This window comes from Anolis sagrei, chromosome 6 (genome assembly GCF_037176765.1).
Source record: "Anolis sagrei isolate rAnoSag1 chromosome 6, rAnoSag1.mat, whole genome shotgun sequence".
Taxonomy (NCBI): Eukaryota; Metazoa; Chordata; class Lepidosauria; order Squamata; family Dactyloidae; genus Anolis; species Anolis sagrei.
In genome coordinates, this window is record NC_090026.1 from 965,098 (window position 1) to 980,947 (window position 15,850).

Consider the following 15,850-nt stretch of genomic DNA (forward strand, 5'->3'; position numbering starts at 1 on the left):
AAGGAAGGAAGGAAGGAAGACAGGAAGAAAGAGAGAGAGCAAGAAGGGAAGGAAGACCCCTTTTGCACTGCCATATAAAATCCAGATTATCCACTTTGAACTGGATCATATGGCAATGAAGTAGAATCATATAATCCAGTTCAAAGCAGATATGGACTTTATATGGCTGTGCAGAAGAGGCCATGACCCACAGACAGACAGAAAGATAGAAAGACAGAAAGGAAGACAGAAAAAAAAACAGAAAGGGGAGGAGGAGGAGGAGGGAATAAATAAACGGAGTGGGATTTACATTCTGTTGGAATGGCAGCGGGCTAAACCATGGGAAAGAGATCTTCGGGGCACGTCCTGCCCACCTTGGCCTGGGGCCGGGGTGGGTCTAGATGGCCTCTTGGGGCCCCTCCCAACTCTGTGATTTGACCGTTCTATTGAAAAAGCACCGTTTGGATAGGTTTTGTTGCAAAGCGAGGGGCAAAGTCCTGAACGGTTTTGCAACTTCACTGGAAGCACAAAACATCCCCAAAAACAAACCAAAGTAAACACCGGACAATGTCAACATGAGCAAAGAAGACAAACTTTGGAGCATTAAGGAGACGGAAGAGAAACATTCCCACAAAGAGACCCAATAAAGAGAAAACACGGCCAATAGATCACCAAATACGGTGAATTATCTTCCTGTTACCTGAGAACGATGCATCTACACAGCAGAACTAATGCAGTTTGATACCTGTTGAACCACCATGATTCAATGCTGAGTTGTAGTTTTTCAAGGTCTTCAGGCACCTCTGCCAAATTAAACTCCAGCTCTCAAGTTTCCATAGCACTGAGCCAAGGCTGTTAAACTGGTGCTAAACTGCATTCATTCCATAGTGTAGATGCACCCATACATCCTTATGCATTCCCCGGCTCAGTCATGGAAGCCCAGGGTGGGTCACACTCTCTCAGCCTCAGAGGAAAACAATGGCAAACTTCTTCCTAACCTTTGAGAAAACCAGGAATCCCCATTGCCTTTTGGAAACGTGACGAATTTATGTTAGAGACCCTAAATTGGCATCACAGGAACACATAAGGAAGGAGACAGTCCCCCAAAAAGATTAAAAAAAAAAAAGGTTTATTTTAGTTTCTTCATGAAGAAGATGGACAGCCTGGCAGCATACGCAGATACTACACTTCAAGTGACTGCCCCCCCCCCCCTTTGGCTTTTGTACACCGTTATATATCCTCAAGTAAACAAGAACATTTTTTTTGTCATGGAAAGTATTCTCTTTCTAGCACCTCTCCCTTGGCCTTTTGATGGAAAGTACCTTCTTGTACCTGCAGACTCTGCGCTTAACCACAACCTTTGGCTTAACCACAACACAACTACTTCCGATGTAGGCTTGAACTTTCTATGACCTCTACATGTCTCGTCTTGTTTCTTAGAAACATTTTCTTCCGTGTTGCTCTTTTTCTACAGAGGAAGGGTATATTTCTCTTTTGCTGTTAATTTCATTCAAAGCCCCTTGCTTAGCATTTGCAAAGTTCACTCAAAGGCCCTTTCATTGGCATTCACTACCATTTGGAATTGGCATTCACTACCATTCACTACCATTTGGTGACAACCAACAGGGAGCTCTGGCTGGTCCATAAAGTCACGAAGAGTCGGAAACGACTGAACGAATGAACAACAACAACAACCATTTGGAATAATCATAACCTTTTTTGTAAAGTTGTCAGTCTGTAGGATCCGAATAGCAGTGGAAAATAACCACTCACAAGCAGGCTTGCTTTGAAATGGCTGCATTGCTTTGATCTCTGCAGTAAAGAAAGAAGCTACTGTCGTTTTCCCACCACCACTTCCTTTCATACACCTTTCCCACCCATCTCCCTCTCTTCTTGAAAGGGTCTTTGAGTGAAATTTGCAAATGCTAAGCAAGGGGGTGTAGAAAAAGAGCAACACGGAAGAAAATGTTTTTAAGAAACAAGATGTGACAAGTAGAGGTTGGAAGTTGTATTGTGGTTAAGTTCAAAGGTTGTGGTTAAGCGCAGAGTCTGCAGGTACAAGAAGGTACTTTCCATCAAAAGGTCAAAGGAGGGGGCTGGAAAGAGAATACTTTCCATGACCAAAAAATGTTCTTGTTTACTTGAGGTTATATATCGGTGGTCAAAAAGCCAAGGGGACGCGGCAGTCACTGGAAGGGTAGCATCTGCGTATGCTGCCAGGCTGTCCGTCTTCTTAATGAAGAAACTAAAATAAACCTTGTTTTTTTATCTTTTTTTGGGGGGGGGGGGGACTGTCTCCCTCCTTATGTGCTCCCGTGATGTGGACCTAAGAAGACCCAATTTCGGTTCTCTAACATTCTCAGTTTTCTTATGAGAACTTGTTGTTTCACAAGTTCCATAACATGGTTTCCAGCACCTTCTGTTAGCTTCAGGAAGTTACAGAGGGAATTGATTCAGTCAAGATGTCACGGAGAGAATTCTCTTTAGTGGTAAATAATATCCATGTTGCACCCCAGGACAGGAAAAGCCCTCTGACTTTAAAACACACCACACGTTGAGTGAAGAAACAAATCCCTTTTTATCGAAGCTTAATACAATAGACAGTAGAAAGAAATGCTTGTAAGAAAATAGGAAAGTTCCAAAAAAGCAAAAGGTCATTAAAATGCAGTAACTCAAAGCAATGTCCATAAAAGATATAAAAGCAATCCAGGGCAGTATATATCCAATAGGAACCAACAGGATGCAAAGACAATCCAAACGCTGCTAGTCAACACCAAAAGGCTAGAAGCATCCACAGGAACAAGACCCCCTTGAACAGGATTTCCATGGCACATGAACTTGATTTCCAAACGATGCCTGATCTAACAGGTTTACCCTTGAGGCAAACCTTATATCCCAAAACTCAGAAATTGGTTTTGCTTCCCCCCACATTTACCCCTTATCAGACGAAGCCTTTCGGAGCGACGTAAACACTGAGTTTGCTGTCGATCCTGGCTGATCTCCAGCCACCTATTCTTCATCTCCCTATCTGGCTGCTCATTAAAATTCCCAGGGGTCAGATTGGAGGCTTGTAGGAGGCTTGTAGAAGGTGGCTGTTTCCAACCTTCTTTCCCTTCTCTTGCCCCCCAGCAGATCCCCCGTTTTCTGCTTGCCTCTCGGGGGGCCGACCCTGCCGCTGGTTTGGCGGGACCCCCGCCCACAAAGAGGAACCAGAGAAGGTAAGAGATGGGAATGTCTAGATGGGAAGTGGGGTTCCCTATAGGCAAACAACACCTGGCCGGGGCCCATCCATAGAGTTCCTTGATCCCAGGAGCTCCCAGTTCCAAGTGGAGTTGACGTCCAAAACACCTGGAGGAAGGGCCCAGGTGTGCCTACACCTGCTTTAGAGCCACCCCAGGGGAGGGGTTCAGCTAGGAGTGGAGAGGGCTCCATGTGAAGGAGAGGATGCTGCTTTATCTGATTCCCTTGGAAAACTATGAATCCCTAGTGGTGTTCGATGGCTGGGAGGGGCATCTTTCTAACCATCTCAGCCCCACTCTGTGCTTCTCCTCTGCCCACAGCTGCTGCTTGTTCCCGCACCCACAAAGGCACCCCCAAAGGTGCATGATGCTCCCCTCAAAGTGTCCAATGCGCCCTCTGCGCCCCCAGTGTGCACCCCATCTCCACAAGGCTCCGGGTTCCGCATCCAGGACATGGAGAGCGCCTTCCTGGCCAGCCTCACGCCCGAGGGAGAGGTCCTCATCCGGGAATACCTGCAGGGCTGGAAGGAGCTCATCAAGTCAGTCGCCAAGGCATCATCTCTTTTGGGAAATGGCATTCTTCGCCCTTTGGAAAAGCTTCTCTTTCCCTTCTCCTCCCCATTTCTTCTCTTTCTCCTCCCTTTTCCTTCTCTTTTTCTTCTCCTCCTTTCGTTCCCTTCTCCTTCCCTTCTCATTTTCTTCTCCTTCCCTTCTTCTTACTCTTCCCTTCTTCTTTCTCTTCCATTCTCATTTTCTTATCCTCCTCCTTCCCTTCTCTTCCCTTCTTCTTCCTGTCTTCTTCTTTTCCTCCCTTCCCTTTCCTTCTTCCCTTTCTCTTCCCTTCTAATTTTCTTCTCCTTCCCTTCTCCTTCTTGTACCTGTCTTCTCCTTCTCCTCCTCCTTCCCTTCTTCTTTCTCTTCCCTTCTCATTCTCTTTTCCTTCCCTTCTTCTTTTTTGTTTTCTTATCCTCCTCCTTCCCTTCTCTTCCCTTCTTCTTGTCTTCTCCTTCTCCTCCCTCCTCCTCCTCCTCCCCTTCTTCTCTTTCTCTTCCCTTCTCATTTTCTTTTCCTTCCCTTCTTCTTTTTTGTTTTCTTATCCTCCTCCTTCCCTTCTCTTCCCTTCTTCTTGTCTTCTCTTTCTCCTCCCTCCTCCTCCTCCTCCCCTTCTTCTCTTTCTCTTCCCTTCTCATTTTTTTCCTTCCCTTCTTCTTTTTTGTTTTCTTATCCTCCTCCTTCCCTTCTCTTCCCTTCTTCTTCTTGTCTTCTCCTTCTCCTCCCTCCTCCTCCTCCTCCTCCTCCTCCCCTTCTTCTCTTTCTCTTCCCTTCTCATTTTCTTTTCCTTCCCTTCTTCTTTTTTGTTTTCTTATCCTCCTCCTTCCCTTCTCTTCCCTTCTTCTTCTTGTCTTCTCCTTCTTCTCCTCCCTCCTCCTCCTCCTCCTCCTTCTCCTCCTTCCCTTCTTCTCTTTCTCTTCCCTTCTCATTTTCTTTTCCTTCCCTTCTTCTTTTTTGTTTTCTTATCCTCCTCCTTCCCTTCCCTTCTTCTTCTTGTCTCCTCCTCCTCCTCCTTCCCTTCTTCTCTTTCTCTTCCCTTCTCATTTTCTTTTCCTTCCCTTCTTCTTTTTTGTTTTCTTATCCTCCTCCTTCCCTTCTCTTCCCTTCTTCTTCTTGTCTTCTCCTTCTTCTCCTCCCTCCTCCTCCTCCTCCTCCTCCTCCTTCCCTTCTTCTCTTTCTCTTCCCTTCTCATTTTCTTTTCCTTCCCTCCTTCTTTTTTGTTTTCTTATCCTCCTCCTTCCCTTCCCTTCTTCTTCTTGTCTCCTCCTCCTCCTCCTCCTCCTCCTCCTCCTCCTCCTCCTCCCCCCTTCTTCTCTTTCTCTTCCCTTCTCATTCTCTTTTCCTTCCCTTCTTCTTTTTTGTTTTCTTATCCTCCTCCTTCCCTTCTCTTCCCTTCTTCTTCTTGTCTTCTCCTTCTCCTCCCTCCTCCTCCTCCTCCTCCTCCTCCTCCTTCCCTTCTTCTCTTTCTCTTCCCTTCTCATTTTCTTTTCCTTCCCTTCTTCTTTTTTGTTTTCTTATCCTCCTCCTTCCCTTCTCTTCCCTTCTTCTTCTTGTCTTTTCCTTCTCCTCCCTCCTCCTCCTCCTCCTCCTTCCCTTCTTCTCTTTCTCTTCCCTTCTCATTTTATTTTTCTCCTTCCCTTTTTTCTCCTGCTCCTCCTCCTCCTCTTCCCTTCTCCTTCCCTTTTTCTCCTTCTCTTTCCTTTCTTCTCCTTATTCTCTTCCCTTCCCCTTCCCTTTCCCTTTTCCTTTCCCTTCCCTAACCCTAACCCCCTTTCTATTTTCATCATCATCACAATTTTGGTCTCCTTATCCTTCCCCTCTTCCTCCTCCTCCTCCTCCTCCTCCTCCTTAATCAGAGGCTGGCTGGCTTTCTGTCAGGAAGGCTTTGATTGTGCTTTTCCTGCATAATGGCAGATTGGGTTGGACTGGATGGCCTTTGGGAGTCTCTTCCAACATTATTATTATTATTATTATTATTATTATTATTATTATTATTATTTGAAACACAACAAGATGAGTCCACAGCAGACACTCTGCTGGCTGTTGTATTGGATCACACGTCAGACACTTCCCAAGCGTCTAGGACTGTTGTTGTTGTTGTTGTTGTTGTTGTTGTTGTTGTTATGATTATTATTATTATTATTTGAAACACCACAAGATGAGTCCACAGCACTCTGCTGGCTGTTGTATTAGATCACACGTCGGACACTTCCCAAGTGTCGAGGACTATGTGATGTATTGGCGAATGATGCGTGCAAATCCCAGTAGGGTGGCCTTTTGCAGCTGGCAGGTAGTCATCTTGTCAGCACCTATTGTATTTAAATGCAGGCCAAGGTCTTGAGGCACTGCACCCAGTGTGCCGATCACCGCTGGGACCACCTTTACTAGTTCGTGCCAGAGTCTTTGCAGTTCTGTCTTAAAATCCTCATCTCGTGTCCAGTTGTTTCTCTGCAATCCTGCTGTCACCTGGGATTGCGACATCAACGATCCATACTTTGTTTTTGAACGTGATCGTGAGGTCAGGAGTGTTGTGCTCCAAAACTCTGTCTGTCTGAATTTGGAAGTCCCAGAGTAGCTTGACATGTTCATTCTCTGTAACTTTTTCCGGCTTGTGATCCCACCAGTTCTTTGTGGCAGGCAGATGGTGTTTGTGGCACAAGTTCCAATGAATCACCTGAGCAAGGGTGTTGTGCCTCTGCTTGTAGTCTGTCTGCGCGATCTTCTTGCAGCAGCTGAGGATGGGATCGATTGTTTCATCTGCTTCCTTGCAGAGTCTACACTTGGGATTTGGGGTTATTATTATTATTATTATTATTATTATTATTATTATACATTCTTATCATGTTCTCGTTCCCCATCCCTTCCTTCTTTCCGGCTTGTGATCCCACCCGTTCTTTGTTTCAGGCAGATGGTGTTTGTGGCACAAGTTCCAATGAATCACCTGAGCAACAGTGTTGTGCCTCTGCTTGGAGTCTGTCTGCGCGATCTTCTTGCAGCAGCTGAGGATTATTATTATTATTATTATTATTATTATTATTATTATTATACATTCTTATCATGTTCCCGTTCCCCATCCCTTCCTTCTTTCCAGCTTGTGATCCCACCAGTTCTTTGTTGCAGGCAGATGTTGTTTGTGGCACAAACTCCAATGAATCATCTGAGCAAGGGTGTTGTGCCTCTGCTTGGAGTCTGTCTGCGCGATCTTCTCGCAGCAGCTGAGGATTATTATTATTATTATTATTATTAGTAGTAGTATTATTATACATTCTTATCGTGTTCTCGTTCCCCATCCCTTCCTTCTTTCCGGCTTGTGATCCCACCCGTTCTTTGTTTCAGGCAGATGGTGTTTGTGCCACAAGTTCCAATGAATCACCTGAGCAACGGTGTTGTGCCTCTGCTTGGAGTCTGTCTGCGCGATCTTCTTGCAGCAGCTGAGGATTATTATTATTATTATTATTATTATTATTAGTATTATTATACATTCTTATCATGTTCTCGTTCCCCATCCCTTCCTTCTTTCCGGCTTGTGATCCCACCCGTTCTTTGTTTCAGGCAGATGGTGTTTGTGCCACAAGTTCCAATGAATCACCTGAGCAACGGTGTTGTGCCTCTGCTTGGAGTCTGTCTGCACGATCTTCTTGCAGCAGCTGAGGATTATTATTATTATTATTATTATTATACATTCTTATCATGTTCCCGTTCCCCATCCCTTCCTTCTTTCCAGCTTGTGATCCCACCAGTTCTTTGTTGCAGGCAGATGTTGTTTGTGGCACAAACTCCAATGAATCATCTGAGCAAGGGTGTTGTGCCTCTGCTTGGAGTCTGTCTGAGCGATCTTCTTGCAGCAGCTGAGGATTATTATTATTATTATTATTATTATTATTATTAGTATTATTATACATTCTTATCGTGTTCTCGTTCCCCATCCCTTCCTTCTTTCCGGCTTGTGATCCCACCCGTTCTTTGTTTCAGGCAGATGGTGTTTGTGGCACAAGTTCCAATGAATCACCTGAGCAACGGTGTTGTGCCTCTGCTTGGAGTCTGTCTGCGCGATCTTCTTGCAGCAGCTGAGGATTATTATTATTATTATTATTATTATTATTATTATACATTCTTATCATGTTCCCGTTCCCCATCCCTTCCTTCTTTCCAGCTTGTGATCCCACCAGTTCTTTGTTGCAGGCAGATGTTGTTTGTGGCACAAACTCCAATGAATCATCTGAGCAAGGGTGTTGTGCCTCTGCTTGGAGTCTGTCTGCGCGATCTTCTTGCAGCAGCTGAGGATTATTATTATTATTATTATTATTAGTATTATTATACATTCTTATCATGTTCTCGTTCCCCATCCCTTCCTTCTTTCCGGCTTGTGATCCCACCCGTTCTTTGTTTCAGGCAGATGGTGTTTGTGCCACAAGTTCCAATGAATCACCTGAGCAACGGTGTTGTGCCTCTGCTTGGAGTCTGTCTGCGCGATCTTCTTGCAGCAGCTGAGGATTATTATTATTATTATTATTATTATACATTCTTATCATGTTCCCGTTCCCCATCCCTTCCTTCTTTCCAGCTTGTGATCCCACCAGTTCTTTGTTGCAGGCAGATGTTGTTTGTGGCACAAACTCCAATGAATCATCTGAGCAAGTGTGTTGTGCCTCTGCTTGGAGTCTGTCTGTGCGATCTTCTCGCAGCAGCTGAGGATTATTATTATTATTATTATTATTAGTAGTAGTAGTATTATTATACATTCTTATCGTGTTCTCGTTCCCCATCCCTTCCTTCTTTCCGGCTTGTGATCCCACCCGTTCTTTGTTTCAGGCAGATGGTGTTTGTGGCACAAGTTCCAATGAATCACCTGAGCAACGGTGTTGTGCCTCTGCTTGGAGTCTGTCTGCGCGATCTTCTTGCAGCAGCTGAGGATTATTATTATTATTATTATTATTATTATTATTATTATTATACATTCTTATCATGTTCCCGTTCCCCATCCCTTCCTTCTTTCCAGCTTGTGATCCCACCAGTTCTTTGTTGCAGGCAGATGTTGTTTGTGGCACAAACTCCAATGAATCATCTGAGCAAGGGTGTTGTGCCTCTGCTTGGAGTCTGTCTGCGCGATCTTCTTGCAGCAGCTGAGGATTATTATTATTATTATTATTATTAGTATTATTATACATTCTTATCATGTTCTCGTTCCCCATCCCTTCCTTCTTTCCGGCTTGTGATCCCACCCGTTCTTTGTTTCAGGCAGATGGTGTTTGTGCCACAAGTTCCAATGAATCACCTGAGCAACGGTGTTGTGCCTCTGCTTGGAGTCTGTCTGCGCGATCTTCTTGCAGCAGCTGAGGATTATTATTATTATTATTACTATTATTATACATTCTTATCATGTTCCCGTTCCCCATCCCTTCCTTCTTTCCAGCTTGTGATCCCACCAGTTCTTTGTTGCAGGCAGATGTTGTTTGTGGCACAAACTCCAATGAATCATCTGAGCAAGTGTGTTGTGCCTCTGCTTGGAGTCTGTCTGTGCGATCTTCTCGCAGCAGCTGAGGATTATTATTATTATTATTATTATTAGTAGTAGTATTATTATACATTCTTATCGTGTTCTCGTTCCCCATCCCTTCCTTCTTTCCGGCTTGTGATCCCACCCGTTCTTTGTTTCAGGCAGATGGTGTTTGTGGCACAAGTTCCAATGAATCACCTGAGCAACGGTGTTGTGCCTCTGCTTGGAGTCTGTCTGCGCGATCTTCTTGCAGCAGCTGAGGATTATTATTATTATTATTATTATTATTATTATTATTATACATTCTTATCATGTTCCCGTTCCCCATCCCTTCCTTCTTTCCAGCTTGTGATCCCACCAGTTCTTTGTTGCAGGCAGATGTTGTTTGTGGCACAAACTCCAATGAATCATCTGAGCAAGGGTGTTGTGCCTCTGCTTGGAGTCTGTCTGAGCGATCTTCTTGCAGCAGCTGAGGATTATTATTATTATTATTATTATTATTATTATTATTAGTATTATTATACATTCTTATCATGTTCTCGTTCCCCATCCCTTCCTTCTTTCCGGCTTGTGATCCCACCCGTTCTTTGTTTCAGGCAGATGGTGTTTGTGGCACAAGTTCCAATGAATCACCTGAGCAACGGTGTTGTGCCTCTGCTTGGAGTCTGTCTGCGCGATCTTCTTGCAGCAGCTGAGGATTATTATTATTATTATTATTATTATACATTCTTATCATGTTCCCGTTCCCCATCCCTTCCTTCTTTCCAGCTTGTGATCCCACCAGTTCTTTGTTGCAGGCAGATGTTGTTTGTGGCACAAACTCCAATGAATCATCTGAGCAAGGGTGTTGTGCCTCTGCTTGGAGTCTGTCTGAGCGATCTTCTTGCAGCAGCTGAGGATTATTATTATTATTATTATTATTATTATTATTAGTATTATTATACATTCTTATCATGTTCTCGTTCCCCATCCCTTCCTTCTTTCCGGCTTGTGATCCCACCCGTTCTTTGTTTCAGGCAGATGGTGTTTGTGGCACAAGTTCCAATGAATCACCTGAGCAACGGTGTTGTGCCTCTGCTTGGAGTCTGTCTGCGCGATCTTCTTGCAGCAGCTGAGGATTATTATTATTATTATTATTATTATTATTATTATTATTATACATTCTTATCATGTTCCCGTTCCCCATCCCTTCCTTCTTTCCAGCTTGTGATCCCACCAGTTCTTTGTTGCAGGCAGATGTTGTTTGTGGCACAAACTCCAATGAATCATCTGAGCAAGGGTGTTGTGCCTCTGCTTGGAGTCTGTCTGAGCGATCTTCTTGCAGCAGCTGAGGATTATTATTATTATTATTATTATTATTATTATTAGTATTATTATACATTCTTATCATGTTCTCGTTCCCCATCCCTTCCTTCTTTCCGGCTTGTGATCCCACCCGTTCTTTGTTTCAGGCAGATGGTGTTTGTGGCACAAGTTCCAATGAATCACCTGAGCAACGGTGTTGTGCCTCTGCTTGGAGTCTGTCTGCGCGATCTTCTTGCAGCAGCTGAGGATTATTATTATTATTATTATTATTATACATTCTTATCATGTTCCCGTTCCCCATCCCTTCCTTCTTTCCAGCTTGTGATCCCACCAGTTCTTTGTTGCAGGCAGATGTTGTTTGTGGCACAAACTCCAATGAATCATCTGAGCAAGGGTGTTGTGCCTCTGCTTGGAGTCTGTCTGAGCGATCTTCTTGCAGCAGCTGAGGATTATTATTATTATTATTATTATTATTATTATTATTATTAGTATTATTATACATTCTTATCATGTTCTCGTTCCCCATCCCTTCCTTCTTTCCGGCTTGTGATCCCACCCGTTCTTTGTTTCAGGCAGATGGTGTTTGTGGCACAAGTTCCAATGAATCACCTGAGCAACGGTGTTGTGCCTCTGCTTGGAGTCTGTCTGCGCGATCTTCTTGCAGCAGCTGAGGATTATTATTATTATTATTATTATTATTATTATTATTATTATTATTATACATTCTTATCATGTTCCCGTTCCCCATCCCTTCCTTCTTTCCAGCTTGTGATCCCACCAGTTCTTTGTTGCAGGCAGATGTTGTTTGTGGCACAAACTCCAATGAATCATCTGAGCAAGGGTGTTGTGCCTCTGCTTGGAGTCTGTCTGAGCGATCTTCTTGCAGCAGCTGAGGATTATTATTATTATTATTATTATTATTATTATTATTAGTATTATTATACATTCTTATCATGTTCTCGTTCCCCATCCCTTCCTTCTTTCCGGCTTGTGATCCCACCCGTTCTTTGTTTCAGGCAGATGGTGTTTGTGGCACAAGTTCCAATGAATCACCTGAGCAACGGTGTTGTGCCTCTGCTTGGAGTCTGTCTGCGCGATCTTCTTGCAGCAGCTGAGGATTATTATTATTATTATTATTATTATACATTCTTATCATGTTCCCGTTCCCCATCCCTTCCTTCTTTCCAGCTTGTGATCCCACCAGTTCTTTGTTGCAGGCAGATGTTGTTTGTGGCACAAACTCCAATGAATCATCTGAGCAAGGGTGTTGTGCCTCTGCTTGGAGTCTGTCTGAGCGATCTTCTTGCAGCAGCTGAGGATTATTATTATTATTATTATTATTATTATTATTAGTATTATTATACATTCTTATCATGTTCTCGTTCCCCATCCCTTCCTTCTTTCCGGCTTGTGATCCCACCCGTTCTTTGTTTCAGGCAGATGGTGTTTGTGGCACAAGTTCCAATGAATCACCTGAGCAACGGTGTTGTGCCTCTGCTTGGAGTCTGTCTGCGCGATCTTCTTGCAGCAGCTGAGGATTATTATTATTATTATTATTATTATTATTATTATTATTATACATTCTTATCATGTTCCCGTTCCCCATCCCTTCCTTCTTTCCAGCTTGTGATCCCACCAGTTCTTTGTTGCAGGCAGATGTTGTTTGTGGCACAAACTCCAATGAATCATCTGAGCAAGGGTGTTGTGCCTCTGCTTGGAGTCTGTCTGAGCGATCTTCTTGCAGCAGCTGAGGATTATTATTATTATTATTATTATTATTATTATTAGTATTATTATACATTCTTATCATGTTCTCGTTCCCCATCCCTTCCTTCTTTCCGGCTTGTGATCCCACCCGTTCTTTGTTTCAGGCAGATGGTGTTTGTGGCACAAGTTCCAATGAATCACCTGAGCAACGGTGTTGTGCCTCTGCTTGGAGTCTGTCTGCGCGATCTTCTTGCAGCAGCTGAGGATTATTATTATTATTATTATTATTATACATTCTTATCATGTTCCCGTTCCCCATCCCTTCCTTCTTTCCAGCTTGTGATCCCACCAGTTCTTTGTTGCAGGCAGATGTTGTTTGTGGCACAAACTCCAATGAATCATCTGAGCAAGTGTGTTGTGCCTCTGCTTGGAGTCTGTCTGAGCGATCTTCTTGCAGCAGCTGAGGATTATTATTATTATTAGTAGTAGTAGTATTATTATACATTCTTATCATGTTCTCGTTCCCCATCCCTTCCTTCTTTCCGGCTTGTGATCCCACCCGTTCTTTGTTTCAGGCAGATGGTGTTTGTGCCACAAGTTCCAATGAATCACCTGAGCAACGGTGTTGTGCCTCTGCTTGGAGTCTGTCTGCGCGATCTTCTCGCAGCAGCTGAGGATTATTATTATTATTATTATTATTAGTAGTAGTATTATTATACATTCTTATCGTGTTCTCGTTCCCCATCCCTTCCTTCTTTCCGGCTTGTGATCCCACCCGTTCTTTGTTTCAGGCAGATGGTGTTTGTGGCACAAGTTCCAATGAATCACCTGAGCAACGGTGTTGTGCCTCTGCTTGGAGTCTGTCTGCGCGATCTTCTTGCAGCAGCTGAGGATTATTATTATTATTATTATTATTATTATTATTATTATACATTCTTATCATGTTCCCGTTCCCCATCCCTTCCTTCTTTCCAGCTTGTGATCCCACCAGTTCTTTGTTGCAGGCAGATGTTGTTTGTGGCACAAACTCCAATGAATCATCTGAGCAAGGGTGTTGTGCCTCTGCTTGGAGTCTGTCTGCGCGATCTTCTCGCAGCAGCTGAGGATTATTATTATTATTATTATTATTATTATTATTATTATTCATTCTTATCGTGTTCTCGTTCCTCATCCCTTCCTTCTTTCCGGCTTGTGATCCCACCCGTTCTTTGTGGCAGGCAGATGGTGTTTGTGGCACAAGTTCCAATGAATCACCTGAGCAAGGGTGTTGTGCCTCTGCTTGGAGTCTGTCTGCGCGATCTTCTTGCAGCAGCTGAGGATTATTATTATTATTATTATTATTATTATTATTATTATTATGAATCATCTGAGCAACGGTGTTGTGCCTCTGCTTGGAGTCTGTCTGTGCGATCTTCTCGCAGCAGCTGAGGATTATTATTATTATTATTATTATTATTATTATTATACATTCTTATCATGTTCTCGTTCCCCATCCCTTCCTTCTTTCCGGCTTGTGATCCCACCCGTTCTTTGTGGCAGGCAGATGGTGTTTGTGGCACAAGTTCCATTGGATCATCTGAGCAACGGTGTTGTGACTCTGCTTGGAGTCTGTCCGTGCGATCTTCTCGCAGCAGCTGAGGATTATTATTATTATTATTATTATTATTATACATTCTTATCATGTTCTCGTTCCCCATCCCTTCCTTCTTTCCGGCTTGTGATCCCACCCGTTCTTTGTGGCAGGCAGATGGTGTTTGTGGCACAAGTTCCAATGAATCATCTGAGCAAGGGTGTTGTGCCTCTGCTTGGAGTCTGTCTGCGCAATCTTCTTGCAGCAGCTGAGGATGAGATTGATTGTTTCATCTGCTTCCTTGCAGAGTCTACACTTGGGATTTGGGGTTATTATTATTATTGTTATTATACATTCTTATGGTGTTCTCGTTCTCCATCCTTTCCTTCTTTCCGGCTTGTGATCCCACCCGTTCTTTGTTTCAGGAAGATGGTGTTTGTGGTACAAGTTCCACTGGATCACCTGAGCAACGGTGTTGTGCCTCTGCTTGAAGTCTGTCTGCGCGATCTTCTTGCTGCAGCTGAGGATTATTATTATTATTATTATTATTATTATTATTAATTCATTCATTCTTATCGTGTTCTCGTTCCCCATCCCTTCCTTCTTTCCGGCTTGTGATCCCACCCGTTCTTTGTGGCAGGCAGATGTTGTTTGTGGCACAAGCTCCAATGAATCACCTGAGCAACGGTGTTGTGCCTCTGCTTGGAGTCTGTCTGTGCGATCTTCTTGCAGCAGCTGAGGATTATTATTATTATTATTATTATTATACATTCTTATCGTGTTCTCCTTCCTTCTTTCCTGGCAGGTTCATGGACTCTCTGGGCGCGGCCTTTGGCCTGATCTCCCGGGAGACGCGGAGCAAGATCTCGGTCCTGGAGCAGCACCGCAAGGGCCGGCACGGGCCGCACTACCGCTCTTTGCAGTCCATGGTGGCCTATGAGCTGGGCAAGGGCCTGGTGGACTTTGGCCATTCCCAGCCGCCGCCTGCTGCCCGCTTGCCCTCCGGCTGCCGGACGCTGCTGCGCCTCCACCGAGCCCTGAAGTGGCTGGAGCTCTTCCTGCACAAACTGGGGGGCAATGGCGAGGAGGAGGAGGAGGGTGAGGAGGGGTCCCCGGAGGCCTCCCAGATGTGTGCCGAGGCTTACCAGGCGGCCCTGGCCCCCTTCCACAGCTGGTGGGTGAGGCAAGCGGCCGCCTTGGCCTTCCTGGCCATGCCCTCCCGCCAGGAGTTGCTGCGCAACATCTGTGCCAATGAGGGTCAGCGCCAGGCCAAAGGGGTCCTCCGGGCCACCGTCCGCAGCATCGCCCACGTCTACAACGCCACCCAGCAAGTCTACGCCCGACAAGGGATGCTGGACCTGCCCTGAACACACGCCGTTTGCAAACCTTGGCATGGTCATTTGACCAGAGGGATAGCCACACTCTGGAGTAGGCCTGGGTCAGGTTTGGCTCTCCCTCCAGGTGTTTTGGGTTCCAACTCCCATGATCCCCAAGACCCCACCGGCTGTTGGGAATGGTGGGAGTTGCAGTCCAAAACACCCGGAGGGAGGGCTGAATTTGGGTCAGGTCTGCTCTAGAATGATAGCAATAATAATGAGATGGAGAAGGAGGAGAAAGAGGAGGAGAAGGAAAGAGGGCAGCAGAAGGGAAGGGGAAGGAGGAGAAAGTAAGGAGAAAAGGAAGGGGAAGGGGAAGGGAAGGAGAAGAAATGAAGAGGAAAGGAACGAGAAGGGAAGAGAAGGAAGAAGGAGGGGAAGAGGAAGAAGAAAAGAAGAAGTGAAAGAGAAGGAAAGAAGAAGGAAAGAAGGAAGAAGGGAAAGGAAGGAGAAAGAGGAGGGAAGAAAAGGAGAAGTGAAAGAGAAGATGAGGAGAAGGGAAGAAGAAGAAGGGAGGGGAAGGAGAAAGGGAAGGAGAAGAAAAGGAGAAGTGAAATAGATGAAAAGAAGGAGAAGAGGAAGAGGAGAAACGGAGGGGAAGGGGAAGGAGAAGAGAAGAAAAAGA

The 15,850-nt window shown here is 44.6% G+C and overlaps 1 protein-coding gene across 2 annotated transcripts in view; it reads left to right on the plus strand.

Moving 5' to 3' along the window:
• The window catches only part of GLTPD2 (glycolipid transfer protein domain containing 2), an 18,505-nt gene extending 2,978 nt beyond the window's left edge, over positions 1-15,527 (plus strand). Inside the window, exons 2-4 of one of the 2 annotated variants that reach the window (XM_060759071.2) lie at positions 3,112-3,197; positions 3,540-3,757; positions 14,655-15,527. In XM_060759071.2, the coding sequence (XP_060615054.2) occupies positions 3,112-3,197; positions 3,540-3,757; positions 14,655-15,216 (866 nt within the window). In that variant the 3' untranslated portion in view covers positions 15,217-15,527. Of the gene's footprint in view, positions 1-3,108; positions 3,198-3,539; positions 3,758-14,654 lie in introns of both variants that reach the window. The other variant, XM_060759072.2, reaches the window with a different exon arrangement.
• Positions 15,528-15,850: the final 323 nt, after the last annotated feature.